This window comes from Lathamus discolor, chromosome 3 (genome assembly GCF_037157495.1).
Source record: "Lathamus discolor isolate bLatDis1 chromosome 3, bLatDis1.hap1, whole genome shotgun sequence".
NCBI lineage: Eukaryota > Metazoa > Chordata > Aves > Psittaciformes > Psittacidae > Lathamus > Lathamus discolor.
The window spans coordinates 89,455,729-89,476,309 of record NC_088886.1 but is presented as its reverse complement, the minus strand read 5'-3'; the positions used below and the strand labels follow the sequence as shown (position 1 = coordinate 89,476,309).

General features: G+C 37.5%; 1 protein-coding gene across 2 annotated transcripts in view; it reads right to left on the bottom strand.

Moving 5' to 3' along the window:
- Nucleotides 1–20,581, bottom strand: part of LRP2 (LDL receptor related protein 2) — a 122,468-nt gene that overhangs the window by 36,182 nt on the left and 65,705 nt on the right. For both annotated transcript variants that reach the window (XM_065670450.1, XM_065670451.1), the window contains exons 33-49: nucleotides 19,157–19,300; nucleotides 18,113–18,222; nucleotides 16,595–16,772; nucleotides 16,034–16,247; nucleotides 15,320–15,559; nucleotides 14,999–15,187; nucleotides 13,014–13,934; nucleotides 12,400–12,565; nucleotides 11,459–11,617; nucleotides 7,933–8,222; nucleotides 6,448–6,651; nucleotides 5,801–6,043; nucleotides 4,721–4,846; nucleotides 2,957–3,076; nucleotides 1,991–2,122; nucleotides 1,182–1,383; nucleotides 439–734 (exon numbers count right to left, since the gene is read on the bottom strand). In XM_065670450.1, the coding sequence (XP_065526522.1) occupies nucleotides 439–734; nucleotides 1,182–1,383; nucleotides 1,991–2,122; nucleotides 2,957–3,076; nucleotides 4,721–4,846; nucleotides 5,801–6,043; nucleotides 6,448–6,651; nucleotides 7,933–8,222; nucleotides 11,459–11,617; nucleotides 12,400–12,565; nucleotides 13,014–13,934; nucleotides 14,999–15,187; nucleotides 15,320–15,559; nucleotides 16,034–16,247; nucleotides 16,595–16,772; nucleotides 18,113–18,222; nucleotides 19,157–19,300 (3,934 nt within the window). The remainder of the gene's footprint in view (nucleotides 1–438; nucleotides 735–1,181; nucleotides 1,384–1,990; nucleotides 2,123–2,956; nucleotides 3,077–4,720; nucleotides 4,847–5,800; nucleotides 6,044–6,447; nucleotides 6,652–7,932; nucleotides 8,223–11,458; nucleotides 11,618–12,399; nucleotides 12,566–13,013; nucleotides 13,935–14,998; nucleotides 15,188–15,319; nucleotides 15,560–16,033; nucleotides 16,248–16,594; nucleotides 16,773–18,112; nucleotides 18,223–19,156; nucleotides 19,301–20,581) is intronic.

Below are 20,581 nucleotides of genomic sequence, written 5' to 3'. Positions count from 1 at the left end.
TCCAACATACTCTTCTGTCTCTCTCTCTCCCTGCTAGGCCCTGGAAATGCTGAATATGAATCTGGGCTGCTGTAATAAAGGAACAAGGAAAAGAATGTAATCTAATGCAAAATTATTCTAGCACCTTAGAGGTCTGTCACCAAACACAGTGAATTGAGAATACATACTTATGAATGGTGCATTTTGCAAATGAAAGGGCAATACATAATGTCTCAACTACATTTAGTTTATGTAATTAGCTAATTTTCACGGTTTGTTAAAACAATATAAGAAATATTATTTAATTTAAAAAAAAATTAGATATAAAAATTTCTTATAATCCATCTGAGAGAAGATAGACTATGACTGCAATTAAGCAAATGTCTTAAGAATTCTTTCTTTTAAGGCTGCTTAAGCATTTCAAATTAAGTAAGACAATATAAATCAATCTACACATACCACATCCTTTTTCATCGCTATTATCTGAGCAATCATCCAAGCGATTGCAGACTTTAACCACTTCAATGCAGTTTCCATTGTCACATTTAAAATGATGAGGAGAGCAAGTTGCTTCTGGTGTATTACAAAGATGTTCCAGCTCATCAGATTCATCACCACAGTCATTGTCCCCATCACAGACGTAGGCCTTGGAAATGCAGCGCCCATTCTGACAAGTAAACTGGTGCTGTTGACAGGGTTCATAGATGCATCCCCTTTCGTCACTGCCGTCACCACAGTCATTCCGCCTGTCACATCTGAAGAAGCATGAACAAATATAAGATAATCACTACCTTTAGGGCAGATGGATAGATACACTCTCCTGATTTCCAAAGGCAACTGGATAGTATTGGCTCCAATGAAAGAAACTTTTAGAGATTAGGTTCATATTATATAGAATCTGGTTCTCTGAGGTCTGCTTTATTTCCTATATGCGTTACAAGCTGAACAGAATCACCCCAAGAGACATTACTAGGCACAAGAAAAATGATGCAATGTTAATGGTGAGTATTGGGAATATTAACGTAGAAAATTTCTGAGCATTTTAAAGTTAAAACTAATGCATGAATGCAGAGCAGATAAACAGTATCATTACAGCATGTAGATCTACTTAACAAGTAAAGAGTATGAAAAAGATTTTGAATTATCTCCTTCACTTTAAGCAAATTTTGAATATTCCTGCAGTGGCTCAGGTAGTAACAAACCTGTATGTGTTTCGAATGCACAAACCATTGCTACAAGTAAACTCATTTTCTGTGCAAGATCGTCGTGTGCAGTTCTGGTGCTCATCAAATGCATCACTGCAGTCAGCATCACCATCACAGACCCATGCCCGAGGAATGCACCTCCTGAGCGGGGGTCGATTGTTGGCACATGTGAACTCTGCTGCCGTGCAGTTGCGGTTTGCTGAAAGAAAAGCATGTTCACTGAGACACCAAGTTATACTCTGTATTCTGTAACACTAGTTATCCACCCTTAATCCGCAATAAAGCCATGCTTTGCTGCACATTCAGAGAGAATAAGGAAGGCAAGTATATCCATCTATTGTTAGAAGAATCAAGGTGCAGGAAGAGACTTGGTCAACCTTCCTCCCTTCATTCACCCTCTAAACAGGCATGCTTATTTTATTCACTAATTTCTGAAGAAATTATGCCAGAACCATGTGGTTATTAATATGCACACACAAGACATACTCCCTGCTTGCCATGCACTATCTCAAATGAAGCTGTTCTTGCTTCCCAGATCACACAAACAACCCAGGTTAATTATACCTCCATTTGAACTCAAAAATTCAAAGAAGAGTAATTGCAAAATTAGAACAATTACCCTCCGACAGCAAAATACTCAATTTTAACTCCCTATAATGAAAATGAAAGTACAGAAAGAGTGCACCTTATCTTAATGTGCACCTTTATGAATAGAAAAATTGGCAGAGGGTGGGAGTCTGCGGTTGGCTGTTTTCTTATAAGTACTTGCAGGACAACAGCAGTATGTATTTGCATTAAACACCCACCACAATTATGTCTTTGATCCTCATCACTCATATCCCCGCAGTCATTATCACCATCACAGATCCATGTTGCTGGGATACATCTGCCATCATCACATCTGAACTGGTCGCTTGAACAAGTCCGCACTTGGGTCACTTAAAAATGAAAACAATCACTTTGCTTGTTAAACTAACCTGCATTGCCATGAAAATCTAACAAGAAAGATATTTTAGGGAGACTCTTATGATAGTGACATGTAAAATAAAAGTTTAAATTTAAGACAGTTAGTTAAGGTATAAGCTGCAAGACATTTTCTTACGCTAAAGGTGCAACTCAAGCAAAGTAAGCTATTAGCCCTGCTTAAAACATAGAAGAATCTGTTCTGCTTTATGTTAAGCCAACTTTTATAGTGAGAATAATGAGAATTTTGTAGTATCAATTCTCAGTGATTTCTGTTAGCCCCTTCTCTTCTTCCCTAGAGATTACCTACTTCTTTTCACCTTCTTCCCTGCCACACTGCTTATTACCATTAGTTTCTATTGTAAACACAGGATTTGCTTACTGCAATACCATGATACCTTATACTGTCAGCAACATTCCTCTGCATCCCATTTTTCCCAAAGATGCAATACTGCACACACACTTCCTTTATAGCATAACATCTGCTTTTACATCCAATATAATACCAAAATACTTGTCATTTTTTGTTACTTGATTCACCACTATCACAGTCTTACAAAGACACAGGAGATTATACATTAACAGTAATTACATTAAGAGCAATCAACTGCTGCAATTAAAAGCCTTCATATTCCATACATAGATAAAAGTATTTAAGACTTGAATTACTCAGTGACTCATTATTTAGAGTCAGTGAGTAAACCTCAGAATATACTTATTTCAAGCTAAAAAAAAAAAAAAATAAATTAAAAGAGGAACTACTGATTTTCCATAGCCCATAGTGTTGTATCGTCTGAGTGTAAACTTACCACAAGAGGCAGGTTCATCAGAGCCATCAGTACAGTCTATTCCTTGATCACAGTACCAATGAGCAGGAATGCAACGTCCCGATGTACAACGAAACTCACTATTTGTGCAAGTCAGTGAGACTGGAAGAAAAAACCTATGTATGACTTCTTTCTTTCTGTTAACTTTCCAACTTGTTTTAAGTTGCTTTTGAGTCCATGTTATGCAAAAATATTACAGACCCAAAAAAAGAAAGAGAAAAAATTATGCTAGGAAGGATGCCTTTTCACAGCCTATCTGCAATGAGTTCATTGTACAAACTTGATCTTTGCATGCAAAAAATGGGCTTAGTTTTCTCCTTGGGTGTACCTATCAGCTAATGAGTAGACAGAATTTGCTCTGGAAATAGGATTGCATGCAGCAACTGTAAATACATTCTACATTTGTACTTGAGATTTGTGCACAAGAAAATAAGCACAGTCAAATATACCCATTTCTCCAGCGCCCTAACCAGACAGCAGCAGACTCCATTCTTTACAAGGAATCAAAATGTGTAGTAAGGAAGTAATATCTGATGGCAGATATTGCTTTCCTTTTTTCCACACCAATTTTTCTTCACTTGCAGGTAGGAATCTTTTCTTAATGGCAGACAAGAGCAAACTGTAACCCTGAATAGTTCCAGCTAAGCACACTGCAAATATTCCTTTGCACTTTGGCTGAGCCCCCTGGCATGTAGAGTGTGTTTGATAATTTCTTCAGTAGTTACAGATACTTTCCTGTACCCTCTGATTGTTTCAAGATACCAAAAAGGACCTAATCTGGCCTTTCAATTTGCTCTTCTGTGTGCCTTCAATGACAGAAATCAAAGGCAATTAACTGCTCATTAATGTCTTGGGGCTTCTTTGCTCTCCCATTCTCCCTTTCTTTCTTGCCCTTCACCACTTCTCGATTTAAATAAGTCAGCAGTGCTGGGACATAAAAAGCAGAAGGGACAAAGCACACCTTTCATGAGCAGCATAAGAGTCAGTATATATAGCCACATATTTTTGACACATGGGGGTCCATAGATAAAACTGGCTATGTTCTGGCTAGAAAAATTGAACTCATATTTTAGAAAACCTGTCGCCTGATTAATTCAAGGCAGATACCTTTAGGGAAACTAGTGAAAGCAAAAAGTAATCCACTTAGACAATACTAAAAATAAATCAGTATCTGAAAACATCCATTATGTTTTATAAACTGACCCAAAACATCTTAGATGGGAAAAGTACTACCTATTACCTAATACAAATGTCTGTAGTAGCAAAGATAAACTGCTTTGTAATTAAGGCTGACTGAAAACTAGACACTTATATACAATAACTGGAAGCTGCAATGAACAACAAATCATAAGCTAAGACATACATAGGTATGTGGAAGAGCTAAAAGAAATTACATTTCAGACTGTATGCTATTCATTATGATTAGAAGGAAAAACATTCCAAAGTTCAAAAAAAGCCAGATCACTGTAATACTGAAGCAACTTATAAAACCATAAAGGAGAAAGTGCAAAATTAGCAAAAGGAATGATCCCTCAAATGCTGCATTAAAAAGCTGAAAAAAATATGATCTTCTTTTTTAGATAAAAGCATGACTTAGATAATTGAGAGCTAATAATAAAATGCATGCACCTCGTAACTCTTCAGTATTACAAGAGTAGATGTTTTAAGAAAGCTGGGATTATGTCATAGAGCAGTGGAATAAATTACTGAAGTACAAGAAAAGTAACAGAGGCCCTCTTAACTTACCACAGTGAGTAGGGCTCTCATCACTCATATCTCCACAGTCGTTATCACCATCACACAAATACGTTCGAGGAATGCAAATATTTGTGCTTTGACATTTTGTATAACCAGATTGGCAAGTGCGCTCCGCTTTAAGGAGGGACAAACAAAAAGTTCTTTAGAGTTTTTCTTAATACTGTTATGCTGTATCTCATTAAAACATAAATAATATTGTTAAAGAGTCCCACCTCACTCACTTGCTGAACTGCAGTCATTCTAATTGTGCCATATGGAAACAATTAGACAATTGCTTTCATTGACAGAAATCCTGACAAAAACATGATCAAAGAAACACATGCCAATACTTGTGTGTGAGGTAATGTAAATTGACATGTATTCACACTGTAATGCCTGCATTTGCAACCAGCTGGTCCTGTACGAATCATCAGAAAAAAAAACCCATTAAATATCCACTAAATATATCTTCATTGATTTCTCTAACTCCAGCTATCCAGCTATGCTTTCCACTGAAAAATGTAATCTTAGTGCAAAGACATGATGAGTTTGATTAATTGTAACAAGCAGTCAATATTGACCTAATCATAATTTACATCTTAAGGAAAACAAACGTTACTGATAACTTTGAGAGCTACAAAGCATATCATTCTAAACAGAATAAATATAAACCGTGTCACAATATACACTCCCAATGATTAAATATAGTGTAATTAACAAAGTAAAAGTCCACTGTCAAACTCCAGGCTAGTCCTGCAAAAGCATGAGCCCTGCATCCAATGAATCCAAAATAACCTTTTTGAAATACATGCGAATACTCACAAGACCTAATAGTAAGTACTGCATGAACATTTGTTACATCAAGGCAGACTATGTAAAACAATTGTTATTATGTAATATCTTAGGATACTCCAGAATATCTTTTAACAATTCTATTTCCTTCAAATAACATTAAGCAGAATCTATAACGTAAATAAAGAAATCCTTTATCCTCTTTGATTTTGTCATGATTCTTCACACACAAACACATTTACCTCTTCTTCAGTCTAAAGACTCAGACTCAAACAGGCACTAGGTAAGCAAACTTACGGCAATTCCTCTCATCTGATGTGCCATTATCGTGGCAGTTGTTCACTCCATTGCAGACATATTGAAGAGAAATACACCTTCCATTATTGCAAGTAAATTCTGTGTGGGAGTCACAAGTTCGGAACAAGCAGCCTGCCTCATCGCTGTTATCCCCGCAGTCATTGTAGTGATCACAACGGTAATGATAGGGCACACATCGCCCATTACCACAGGTAAAAGCTGTTGGCTGACAAGTATGGAAAGCTGCAGAGAAAATAAATGGATAAACAGATAAATAAGTAAGTAAATAGATAAGAATATACATGGATAAAATGTTACTTTGTCACAGAGCTTAGATTACAAGTAAAATCACATATTTTTACCTGCCAGGGCAAACACAGCTGCAAAACGGACTGCATGCAAAGTAAAACATAAATTTGAATTAAACAAAGTAGAAATTACCTATACGTGACAAAAATTCAACACCACAGTGCTTTTGGACTCTAGGGCAAATGAATAGCCATTCAGATCTCAAGTCTTTGAGCAAGCAAGAGACCGTTTCTAATGGCAGCCATTAAGATCCATGATCATGAAGACATAAAAGTGAAAATACAGTACAGTTAAGAAAGTATGCATCACTTTCTCATGAAGATATTTTAAATGCTTACCACACACACTTTCCAATTCATCACTGCCATCACCACAGTCATTGTCATTGTCACATTTCCATCGCTCAGAGATACATTGCCCATTAAGGCACGTGAAGAAACCAGTATCACACCTGGTGCCATTATCCACAATACAGTGCTTGTTGTTGTTGGCTAAATACCAGCGACCTTCAGAGGGGCACTGACATTCTGCACCAGCTGGACCTAAATTTATGTTTGACAGTAAAAATAAAATATAAAAAAACTTGAGAAAAACCCACCAACCCACAAATTTAACATTGCTGCTTTAGATCGGGTTCTATGAAACTGTTCACAGCTGTAACACTGGAAAAGGAAATGAAATTCTCACAATTCCTATAAGATCTGCTTAGAAGTCTGATAACTTAGATTTTTGTTTCAGTTAAGCATAAGCAAACCCATTAAAACCCACAGGAGTTATTGCAGAGTTCTTTAAAAGAATTGAGATGAGAATGTGGAGTATCTCGATATTTTCTTGTTGTCCAAATAGTTTTTGGGTGGCTGCAAGATGGCATCTGATGCTTTCAAATATTGGAGCTGCAGCAGCTCTGATGAGTCTCTATCCCTCAAAATGAAAACAGGATGTTCAAAACTCCTCGCACTAGACTAACCACTCTTTTCAAAATCAATCAGAAGTTGTTTTCAGTCAAGACAGACTTTTAAAGGCATTTACACAATTACTACAAGCAGGCACCGAATAAGTTTTTCAAAGTGAAGGAGCATCACTCCCAAAAATCCACAACACATGAAAGAGCTCTGTAACGGGTATGCTCTTTGGGGTACACTGCTATTCTGGCTTCCTGGCCATTTGGACTGGTAACATGTTGGCACACTTTAATTCTCTCCTTAAATGTGCACAAGGAGAGTTACAAGATGGAAGACATATGTCACTCAGGCCTCACCCCAAAATGCAGCTGATGATACAGAGTATGTTTCTGGAGCCCATGACTCAAAAGGACACCTGTCCCACAGTGTAGATAGAAATCAATTTGTGCCAACTTCTTACCAATTGTCCAACATTTAAAACAAGACAGTAGAAACATTTATTTTGGGAATTAATCATTAGGAAAGACTTCAGATTATCATGCGATATAGTGACCATAAAGACTTTTTAAATATGTAGTACGAAACATCTGTTCAGTATACAGCACATCAGTATGTATTCCTAAGGCAAGCATATACTGTGGAGCTCATTTCATGTCTTATCCCAGAGGAAAAAAAAAATAAATTACAAAAACCACATTAAAACCCCAGAATACAATGTGTTGGTTTATATTTAGAGAAACCTATCATTTTTATTTGTGAGGATTCAGACACAACCCTCAGGTGTGTTAGCAAAATACCATGACCTTGAATTGTAACCATTTTGATTGCACTTATAAATAAAATAAATATTAAACATATTATATTATGAACTCTCTTAAAGGCAACACTAATACCTTACAGTCATCAAGCATAAGAGCTTACCTGGTGCACAGATGTGACTGCAGCCACCATTAAACTGGTTGCAAGGGTTGGTACACTGTTGCTGCTTACTTTTTGCCCAGACATGAATATCCATTGGTCTTTGTGGAAGATTCATGATCATCACAATCTGATCTGAACCATCATACTTATTAGCTCGGTAAATGCTTTGTGTGCTCCAGTCTGTCCAATATATGTGCTGATCAAACAATGTCATTGCAAATGGATGCAGAGCAGTGCTAACAATTACCTCACGATTTGTACCATTGAGAGTGCATCGCTCAATCTTCTGCCTAAAATAACAAATAAATGATTACATCTTAAAAGAAATTCTTTTGGTTCATGGATAAAGCCATGCCCCAACTAGTCTAGCAACCAGTATCCATCATTTCAGTAATGTGCACCAATATGTAGGGTGTTGGTTTGAGGTAAAAATCTCAAATTTTCTAACTAACTCATAGTAGCAGCTCTGTAATACTGACACAATAATGTACTGCAAGTATCAGTCTGAAGACTAAACAGCTGCACTACTGAGAGCTAAAATGAATGCAAAACTTCATGAGAGAATACATTTTTGGAATAGATATGATGTTAATCACTTCTTACAACAGGAGAAAACCAACAGTCCCATGAAATGGGACATGTTTTCATTTCAGTTTCATCTTCTGCAGATCCAGAATTACACAATCAGGAAGTACAAGCAAATTCATGAGATGAGAAACACACATTTTCTGCCATTTCTCACATAAGAACACAGGAGGGGAAAACATTTCTAATATATAATAACCACTATAACATCTAATAGACACAAATGATAAATTCAATAGCATATGATAAACATTTCTTCCCAGTTAATCTTCCATTTTTTAATTCTAACTTATGAAGAGTGTTAGCAATGCTAAGCAAAATTCCAACAAATAAGACTTCAAGGAGCCACAGAAAACCAGGGTTCAACTCCAAGTTCTGTGATAGACATGTTCTGCTGTATGTGAACCATTCTTGCACAGACAGCACTACTAACCCTCAAACACCTTGTCACTGCTTCTCCTCCTCAGCCGTTCCCACCTTCAATGACCATTTCAGAAAAGGTCAGTGAGGGAGCAGAAGATGATATGCTGATACCAGGAGACTCAATGTGCACTATACAGGCAAGGACATTATTTCTAAGCATTGTTCATAAAATCATGATAAATTTAGAGATTCCTTTTATCACACAGAGTCCTGATAGACAGATCATACAACAATGAACCATGACAGAAGAGAAAATGGAAGATGTTCAAAAGTTATTTGCAATGAGGACAACAAGAGAAGGATTGCCAAGGAATAGAGGGGATTATTCAAAAGAAAAGAAAGAGCTTGACAGAAAAACATCAAGATATTCACTAAATGCTGAAATCAAGATGATACAGTGTCAGCAAGTTGAAGATAGGACAAGAATGAGCATGGATAAAGGCTGTTCCGTGCCTGCAGCTCCAAGCATCCTACTGTTCAGTCACACTGTAACGTTCACACAGGAGGACTGCCAAATGCTTATTAACAGAACGAACACACTTTGGGTTGTCTCTGCTTCATCAAGTATGGCATCATTCAACTGCACTGCTCTTCATACCCATCTCTGAAGAGCAGATAGAGGTAGTACGGTATGCTTACGTATAAAGGTATAATGCCTAAGAAGTGGAGTGGTGTTTTTGCAATGTCAGTGGAACAGAACAATTCTCTAAGAGGCTGTGACATCTTTCACACATAAGCTTCTGAAAATGAGCTAATAAGAATCCCAGTATGGCTCCTCAGAGGATAAGGAAGCAATGGGACTAAAGATACCATAACCGGTCATTTTCTTCCTGCCAGCAGATTCTCTCCCTGTTCATCACTGTGTGGCCAATACCTCTTGCCTGTGAAATTGAAAGTTCCAAATGTTGTTACTGGAGACTCCAGGCAGAATCTCCATCCTTCAGTTCAAGTCACCAAAACAGTGCTCACAGAAATGCTCCAACAACTTTGCATTAGCACCTGAATATAATTTATCTAATCTCAAAGCAACTATATGCTTAAGTCTCCGCTAGAGACAAAAAGTAATTCTTACCAATTCTATTTAAAGCATTCACTAGACTACCAGTGTGAGTTCAGTAAGAAAGGAAACGGCCAGTGAGAGAAAATGAGCAGATAGGAAATTTCTCAAAAATATGAACAGCTCCTCTCCTTTCACTAGTAGGAAGGAAAAGGATGTGTTTAATCTAAGGAGAAGAAAAAACAATTCGGTAATTACTGCAGGAAAATAATAATAAGTGGACACTGTATAAAGTGAAAGCTTTAATGTGTAAGAACAGTTGTGGGAAAAGTGCAGGAAGGCAGTTTTCTACGAAATTGCACTCCTACAGAAGAAAAGAAGCTCCATCCCAACACTCCTGCAATACAGGCTCAGGTAATTCCCTCCTTTCATGGCACAGAGCACTTTTTAGGGAGAGCCCTGTACATAGTTCTCAAGTGTCAACAAGCTATCATCTGTTGAGAGATTCTTAACATTTTGCATGCAGCAACTGTGAAGATATGGGAAAGGAACAGTGTATAACTAGCTACTTGAGATGTATGTCCAGACTTGTATGTGTGCCCAACTGTCCCACAATACTTACAAGGCAACAGGAGAGTCTAGAACAAAAGAATAAAACAGTATTTTAGAGAAAGAGGATAGCACCTTTGGGAGACTAGTAAACAAGAGGAGAGTAAGCAAAAGTAAAAATGGAGGAGAATATACAGTTCACCCTTGTGGTCTCCTGGTGCATTCAGAGCTAAGGAGCACATAATTTTTGAGTGTCTGGTCTTCATATTTTATCCTATGCTGGAATTTGTCCCTCTAAAGAGGTAAAGGCCCTCCCCATGAAAGTCAGAATAAAGAAGACTTCATTCTGTTTAAGCAGATGCTCACCTACCTCCATTAACTAGAATTTGAAAGAGAAAAGAGGACATCTCATTAGACATCCTACATTCCCTTTAAAATAGAGGGTCCCATTAAAGGTACCTTGCCCTCCTGCACACAGATGAATCCAAAGAAGAATGCCTTCCTCCCAGAAGATCCAACAGAAGAACTGATCACAATAGTTATTAAATTACAGACATCACTTTCCTGTCACAGAAAAGGAGCAGCAGGCAAAAAGACTGCTATGCTGAAGGAACCAGAAGGAATTAACCATGAGCAATGAATGATGTAAAATGTGCACTGAGATTTTACTTGTTAGCAAAGATGGTTATAAAAGTCCCGAGTTGCACATAAAACCAACAAACTGCCAGTGGGTACAAGTGCCATAAAGCAGTAGACTAAGTCTAGACTGTGGCACAACAAAACTTCACAGTAGTTCCACATCAAGACTTGACATTGCATGACGATTGAGTAATACACTTAATGTTCTGTAATACAAAGTACTGAATTAAATCGAAATACTGAAAAAACAGTTTTAAAAGTGAGGAAAAATAAATTATAGATCTATTAAAAAATTAACCAAATGTAAACCAACAAGTGTGTTACAATACATACAGATTTGCATCAGCCCAGTATAACTGCTGTTCTTCATAGTCCAGGGTAAGCCCATTCGGCCATACCAAATTGGTGCTCACAATAGGTGTTCTGAAGTTTCCTCCAAGTGTAGCTCTTTCAATCTTTGCATTTGAACTCCAGTCAGTCCAGTACATATACCTGTCAAAAATTGATTACAAGGTTATATTTTCAGCAAACAAAGCTCACAAAGCTTTTATCTGCTCCAGGATATTTCCATCCTGCTGTCCCTCATTGAAGTGTGCAGTGCAAAACTAGTGGAAAATAACTAATTCCTCCATTTTGGCCCACACATTGATAAGGGAATCTTCTAGCAGGGATCATTGGGGTCCACTGGAGTGACCCTCAGAAAAACATTTTCACACTCCTATGAGAATCCAAGAAAGTCAATTAATATCTCTCTCATCTTTCTTAATTTGAAATACAGCATAATTAGCAATGAAACTAGAAATACAGTAATACCTCCAGCCTCTCAGGGTATGTTTTGATACTGAAACCAGAATTCTTCTGAGGCACTCAGAAAATACAACAGAAAATGGGAAAGACTCTATATAGAGAGATCTCTATGATATTCTTGAAGAAATCTTCAAGATTTTGGCTTACACAGCAAATGGAGGATGGTTAGTTGCCTGACAAATACCTGCTTTGAACATCATTCTCATTTACCCACAGCACCTGGCTCCCACCTTCACTAAGTGGAGCCTCATGCACTAAACATTCATCAATATTCTAAAAATCTCAGAATAAAACTCCATATCTCTGAGGCTGAGATCAGCTTAGAAAACTGAAACCTAAGAGTTAGGTCTAGGACAGCTATGCACAGCTAGAATTTAGGGCTCAGAACAGGAAGTATCTGTCAGTCTTTGTCAAAGTCTAATTAGTAGTTTCACCTGCAGTCAAAGTATACAAAGTGCCACACATACCCTCTGCAGGGATCTAATACGATGGCTCTTGGTCGTGGAACCCGAGCAACCACTGTGCGGTTTGATCCATCCACAGCCATCGAGCTGATAGTCTGATTGAGGTAGTCACTGTAGTAAACTCTGCTGTTGATCCAGTCAAAGGCTATGCCATCTGGAGTCCCCAGGTCTTCAACACATGCAGCCAAACACACACAAGTTCAGTACAGTTTCCAAAGATATCACAACACTCTGACTTATAATGTGACAACATCAAAGATCTCTCTGAAATGCCATTGGTATGAATATAAATGTGGCCATTTAAAAATCTGAAGAACTAACACTTGTGTATGCAGTAGGATTATGAAGACCTTTTCTACACAAAGTCCTCAGTTTTGATTGCTGTTCTCCAAGTAGCAGGAATCATCCCTCACTCCAAAATATTAATTTACTATATATAATTATAATTTATTATATATAATTATACATATAAGAAGTCAAAAGGAATATTTCACCAGATACCTTAACTAGTCTACCTTGGCCATTAATATCAAAATACCATCTGGGCTAGTGCTAGGTGCTGCAGCCCATTTTTCTTCAACATCAAATGACTCTGTGTCACATTTCACTGCACTTACCAGATGCAACCACTGTTGGAGGGCTAATTCCTGAGTAAATACTAACATAACTGATTCTTCCTGTCCCTGAAGGATAACTTTGAGTAAAATATATACGGTTGTTTGTGCTGTCAAAATCCAGGGCCACTGCAGTTCTTAACACATTGACCGTGCGGAAGGGAGGACTGTGATTTTCAGGATCTAGGTGGATACTTCTGAGGGCATTCTCAAGAGTAAAAATCAGGTAATCATCAGTTGAAATGGAACATCTCTTGCCATCACTGCCTAGTGTTCCAAAGGCACAACCACATTTGGGTGTCTGTATGTCAGGCAGGGCAAAACACAGATGAGAACAGCCTCCGTTGTTGTCCAAACAAGGATTGTTGTTGACATCAAGGGGTTCACGTGACTGGAAGTGACTGTTGTAAATGGTAACATCCCTTAACCAATTAATGTTGTCTCGTATTACTGTTGGCTGATCAGAATTGCCTGGCTCCTTGCTGGCTTGGAAGACTTTTTTCAGGTTTCGATCCACCCAGATCATAGAATTTCCAAAGATAGTGATACCATATGGAGTTGGATAGCGACTGCCATAACGCACAATTTCAACATCACCACCATCAGGCTGAATTCTTGCTATCATGTCTAAGGAATCATCCACCCAGTAAATGTAGCCATTGCTGTGATCTATGGCCAACCCACGAGGTGTGACAATGCCCTCAGACACAAGAACTGTTCTGTTGGTGCAGTCAAGAAATGCACGTTCAATCTTTGGATTTTGCCCATAATCTGCCCAGAACAGATATCTGGTTTTTGGGTCAACTACTATGTGCCTTGGCATATCTATAGTAGTTTTAAGCAGAACACGGCGATAAGTTGTGTTTAAACGCAAAACTTCTATAAAAGTCTCTGTCAGGAATGCATTTGTAAAATAAAGATTTCCTGTATTTAAAGAAAACAAAAACAAAAACCAAAACAGAAAGTTAATACCTAGCATTGATACCTGAGAAACATTAGCTGATAAAAAATCAAAACCATAAAATGAATATCCATGAACACTGTAGTAGCTGGAAGCACAAGATAGTTACCTACCCTTTGAGGAATTAGAAAGAAGACACCCAAACTGATGGGTGTTGTAACAGTCAATTTCTAAAACCTCACTGATTGCCATGGGGAAAATTAGTGGTGTAAGATTAAAAGTGCATTAACTACAATTGTTCTTTAGGTATACTTGTTGGGTTCTTTTAATCTAAGCCTTTGGCTTGCCATTCCATACTTTTATCCCTTTACCTTTTAGCAGAAGATTATCCTAAACCTCATTGCAATAAGGCTATCAATCAACAGAAAATTTTTGCAAACATGTATGTAATATGCAGAGTATAAATTAAAGGTATCAGTGGCAATGGTCAGCTACTCAGAGTTGATAAACACTTTCTGAAGAGTTAATATTTGAATTAATCTCTAACATGTTTAAATTGGAACATGAAGTGCAAGTGGGGAAATCAAAGTTCAAAGACAAAGTATTGCTTCTGCTTTCTTTACTTTTCATTACAATTTATAGGATTTGTACACAGCATCTACATCTGAGGGTACATGAACAGCCCTCATTTCTTATTAACAATGCCATCAGACAACTTTTGTGCATTCTTCTCTGGGACATGTTTTTCACTGTGGTAGTAAAGTATAGAGGTAAACTGGTTTAAACTACGACAACTGGACAACAGCTACTTAGGATCTCACACACAAGAAGAGTGACCTAAAACAAACACGAACTCATCACGAGAGAAAAGTTTCTATACATCTGCTCTGATAAACTTTCATTTTTATACATATCTATCTATAAGAGCCATTCATTACTTTCTCTTGTTTTAAAATCAGTCTGTAGACACATGAGTTAGAATCATAGGACTCCCATTCAAAATAGTTCCTTTAGGATCTGTTTATCCAAGTCTAAAAATTTCACAGTCTGTGAAGAATAGCATGCTGCTAAATTCATCTATTCTTACCTGCTACCCAGTCGATTGCAATGCCACGGATCCCATTTCGTCCTATTCCATTTGTAACAACATTTCTAAAATAAGAACCATCAGGTTTAATTTTACGTATTGCATTCTGAGAAGAAATTGTGCTACTGAAGTCACACCAGTAAATGAAACCAGAAGGCATGTGAACGTCCACATGAAGTGCATTTCGTCCTGAAATAATTTGAAAAACAATAACTAATTACCTTTGATATAAACTAACTTATTTAAAACATGTGCTATGCCAGCAAGAAATGCCAAAGTGCAGGAATCATAATTTTTTTTCATACTATAATATTCACATACCTCTTCCTGCCAGTGGTACCATGGCTTCAGAGTGATCAGATGTCTCTAAACTAAATCCTTTAATAGCAGAAAGCATAGAAACAACTACAAATGAACTGTATGGGGAACAGGTTCTGTTATCAGGATTTAGCTGAAAGCCAGTAGCACAGGCACAGGAGAATAATCCACCAGGTACAGGTAGGCAAAGCTGCTGGCAAACTCCAATATTATTACTGCAGCCATTTGAGGAACCAGCAGAATCTGTGAAAGACACACATGGCAAGACATAAAAATCTGAACTTAATCATCACCAACTCTCACGGATATACAGCCAAATCCATATCTTTGCATAGTATTAACAACCACCTGGCAAAATTAAATAACTTAATCACTGTACATTTTAGCACATAAGTGTTTGCTGGTTTCTTGACATCTAAGATAAACTGGGCCAAGAAGCAAATAAGATGGATACATAAATTTTAAGCCAAAGTAACAAAATTTGTTACTCAGTCAATATTGCATTGATAATATTTTAGTAAATTTACATGGCTCAATAGATGCCTTAACTGGATGGTGGAATATCTCTTTACCAAAACCAGTTAGAATGCTTCTAACACTTTTTCTGAAAGCCCAATCAAACAATTTCTTTTGAAAGAGCACGCATTCTGTCTCTAAGCAAGGTTCTTAGTTTTCACAAGTTGGATATCCTGAAATATCCCTTTATCAAATACTCACTGTCTCTGTAATACACACGCAGGCACTTCAGTCTTGGGACATTATCTCTCAGTACTACTTTGTTTGCTCCAGTGGACTTGTCAACTCGTTCAATAACTTCATAATCTCGATCAGTATAGTACAGAAAGGTATCATACACAGCAATTCCCCATGGATGAGAAAGATGAACCACCAGAGTCACACGATTTGTACCATCCACATTGCCTTTCTCAATCTAAGAAATCAGTTTAAAGCTTAACATTACATTTTTTACAATAAAAGTTCAATGTAACAATACAAAATCGAAATGCAATATATGCTACTAAAATCTTTTCATGCATGAGATTTTCATGCACAAGGTTGGAAGGAAAGTGTCAGCAAGATGCCAACAATTTCCGTTTTTTCATTCAAATTCATCATACATTTTAAATGGTAATTAGTAACAACAGTTATTCAGATTTTGCTCAGTCCTGGAACTCCCAGTTAGATGATAAACTAAAGTAACTGAATTATGTATGGGAACCAGAATAACAGAGATAGATGAACAGATAAAAAAGCAACTATTTACAAAATATCTCCTACCATTCCTGTGCTTGTAACAGCCCAGTACAACTTTTGTTCCTTAATATCAATGGTAATGAACTCTACGTGGTCAAGGTTGCCAGTGAAGAGGGTTTGTATGCCTGATCCATCCATGTTTGCACTGGCAATCTTTGCTGGAACTCCACTGTCAGTTCCCTGGTCTGTCCAGTACAGCTTCCTGTAACACACATTATCACATCTGCTAACAAAGCTGGTAAGAGATCAATGGACCACTTCAGCATATGCTTAAATCCATTTCCTTCATCTGCCAAGTACTCAAGCACATCTGAACAGACATCACTTTGAATCAGGCCACGGTGAAAAAGAGACTTCATTTAAAAAAAGAAAGAAATAAAAAATAAATGTCTTGAAAAAGAGAACAATGCCTGTTCAATCATTTTTAGAAATCCACAACCTCTCCCAGTATCATCCCACAGTACCATCAAGTAAACTGAAGTATAGCACTAGGACTATAACAAGAAAACAGGAGATTAATAATTCTGTTTCCCAGATAGCTGAGAGGTTTCAGTAGTGACTTAAGTCCCAATTTGTAAATAAAACTACAAGTTTGGAAAAATCTATATGAAACAAAATTCCACTATGTGGCTCTGGGGAATACGTGTGTTGCTCTGGCCTCAGCTGTTGAAGAACACCTAGGGCATATGGCAGCCAGACTCCCAACCAGAGACAAAACTTCAGGCTTCAATTCACCTGAAAGCCTGCCAAGTCACCAGCAGAACTATCTACTAATATGGTCCTATGGAACACTATGATTTTTTTGAGAGGAAAAAAGCATCATATTGCAATTTTAAGTACTCTGTTGGAAAAATAAACAAATTGCAGCCAATTCTGCTGCAACTTGGAGAATGTGGTATAATCATATTTAATATTCTGCTCTTTAACATGTGATATTCTTCCCACATAGTGTGTCTTTCTGCTATAGAAAGGCATCAAGATAGACATAACAAGATACTATAAAGACACACTTCAGAGTTCTCTTTACTCTGGGTTCCCATTTTTCAGATTTTTTTTTCAGTCATAATATTCTGAGATATTTTTGAGTAACGAAATTGCCATATAAGTATATGGTAAATGAAGGAGAATTAACATCTATGCAACAATTCATGAAGCCATGAAAGTATTTTCTAGAGCTTAAAAACAATAAATAAATTCTGCATAAATATGATAGAAACAAGCAAACAAACCAAAAAAACAACCAAATAAAATCAGAAATCCTTCTATATGAGGGTGGTGAGGCACTGGAACAGGCTGCCCAGAAAAACTGTGGATGCCCCATTCCTAGAAATGTCCAACAATGCAGCCTCGAGCAACCTGGTCTAGAGGAATGTGTCCCTGCCTATGGCAGGGGTGTTGGAACTGGATGATCTTTAAGGTCCCTTCTAATCCAAATCATTCTGTGGTTCTATAAAATTTAGGATGGAAGCTGAAGACCCTAAAAATTAAGAAAAATGAGGAGAATATTCTCATGCAAAACCAACATCAATTTTGGAAATTTACCCTCTTGCTGGATCAACTGTCAAACCGATCGGCGTGCCAGATCCCAGAGAGGTGCCATCATTGGTAATCAGTGTTTTCCTGTACATTACTTCTCCATGCAGCTTCAGGACCTATGCAAACACTGAACTCATCAGAGCATGTAATATAGAACTTATGATACATTTTCAAATTAAAGGAAGAAAGCCTAAATCCACAGGGAGTTGAAATTGCAGAATGCTCTCTCAAATACTATGACAAAAAGATGCTCTGTACTCCAACCATCCTCCTTCTCTAACATGCATCTCTTGAAAGAGCTACTTGCAGCCCACAACCTGTATTAACAAGTAAGCATTCTGGGTATACAAATACTTAATCTTTCAAGTTCCATAATACCTTGAACATATTACAGGCTGAAAGGGTTGATAAAATGCCAATTTAGAAAATATTCAATTTTATTTGTTTAAATTAGCTGCCTTGTAATCTAATAGTATGTATTCGTGTTTTCGGACAAGGAGATTAATGACTGGGCTTATTCACAGTCATGACTGTATTATATATTGCTTATGCTCTATTTCCCTACACTAAATGGCAATTTTATCCTTCACATACCATCACACTCCTAGTCTCCAGAAAGCTAAATAATACCATATCAAAACATCTGGGAGTGGATCTTGCCTCTTACTGCATTTGATGGCAAAATTCTTTACTATCAGATGGACTGCATTGGGATTATTGATTTGAAGGAAGAACAGTAATAATAACTCTAGTGATAAGAAAGGTTTAGTGCCAAATACCAGAAGCCTAATGATTGAATGGCTGGGGGGAAGGAGGGATATCTAAGCACAAATTAAGTTCCCAGAATACACTGCTTTCAATCTTTTTGACTATGCTCAAATTTAGGTTTCTCTCTTCAAGTTTGTAAAGTATTTTTCTACAGTTTGCATTTTAAAATTAATCTAATTTCAGTTTTTCACAAAACAAAGCAAAATTACTGATTTCAACCTGTACACTTAGCAGTGAAAATTCTAAGCTCTTACTTTCCAATTGCCCTTCTTAAATAATTACCTCAAGTGACTGAGTCGCTGGGTTACTGTAATACAGGTTTGCAGATATCCAGTCCAATGCCAGACCAATGGGAGCACCAATAACAGCTGCTGGAGCAAAAACTGTTCTGTTGGATCCATCTGACCTCACTCTGTGTATTTCACCCTTGGAAAAAAGGATAACAAAAGTGAAAAAATGTCAAGAGCAGAAAACACTGCTCTATTCCAACTACATAAGTTTATGACTTGCAAATTCTATGGTATTAGCTACAGTGTGTGATGCTAAAGCACGATATAAACAAGCATGCAGACATGCTGACCATGACCGGGGAAGATCTGGCTCTTGCAGGGTAACTGCTGCAAATCTGACAAGGTAGCACTGGGACTCACCACCCCAGTTCTTTACTGAGGCAACACGTGCAGTAAGTCTGCTCTGCTCTGGCACTTTGCTGGAAAGACAGAGGGGCATTGACATCTCAAATTGACAGAACATACAGCACACCATTACAGCCTGAACTTTGCATCACTTGAAGACGAGAAGCTGTGCAGCTAACACTTGCCCAGTCCGAGAAGGGAAGAGGTGGAGGCAGAGGTAGACCAGTCCCAGGCAGTAAAAAAATGGAGAACAAATTGCAGTTGCCATCTCAGTGCAGAAACAAGTTAGAATCAGCATTAGGAAAAGCACCCAGTGATAATTTAGTCCATGCATATTCCTAACTGCTTTGTTACCATGATATCAGTATACTGTCTGAATATATCAGTATAGAATTGAAAATGGTGCTTCAGAAAGGAACCAACATATCAGATAGTAAAAATCTGAGCAAGAACTCCAGGCCAAATTAATAGCTGGCTTAAATAGGTAGAAGTTCTAGACATTAGTAGCTTGCTGCTTGCTGAATCCTAACAATGTAGTGCTATTTACAAATTAACCTGTCCTTGAATCCTTAGGCCTATTAAAAAAAGTAGGAAAGTAGAATAACTTTTGGTACTATAAAAATCCTACTTTGAGAGCCTGATGGATATTGAATATTTACAACAGTGTCTAGTATGATAGGCACTGTAAAGACAGCGAGAAATTCTCCTACCTATTATTGGCATTTACAATTGATAACCTATGCAACATCGCAGCTGAAGATAAAAATACTCCAGAAATGGTTTTCAAGTAGAACAGGGCACTCTCGTGTTTATCTTTGTTTCCCGAGTTTGCTTCAGACAGGATGAAGAAGTTGATGGATGTTCACCTGAGCATTACCTACTGCTTGAATTGTTGCATAGTTTCAGCTGTACTTTCTCTGCCAGTATTGTCAAGTGCAGGCAAACCCCAGGAAATCCCAAACTTGCAATGGATGGAGACAAAAAAGGGTATTAAGGAAGAGGCCTTGTGGTAATGTACAAGCGCTACAGTTAAGAAAGTAGGCAGTAGTTGGAAAGTAGTTAGCAGTTAAAA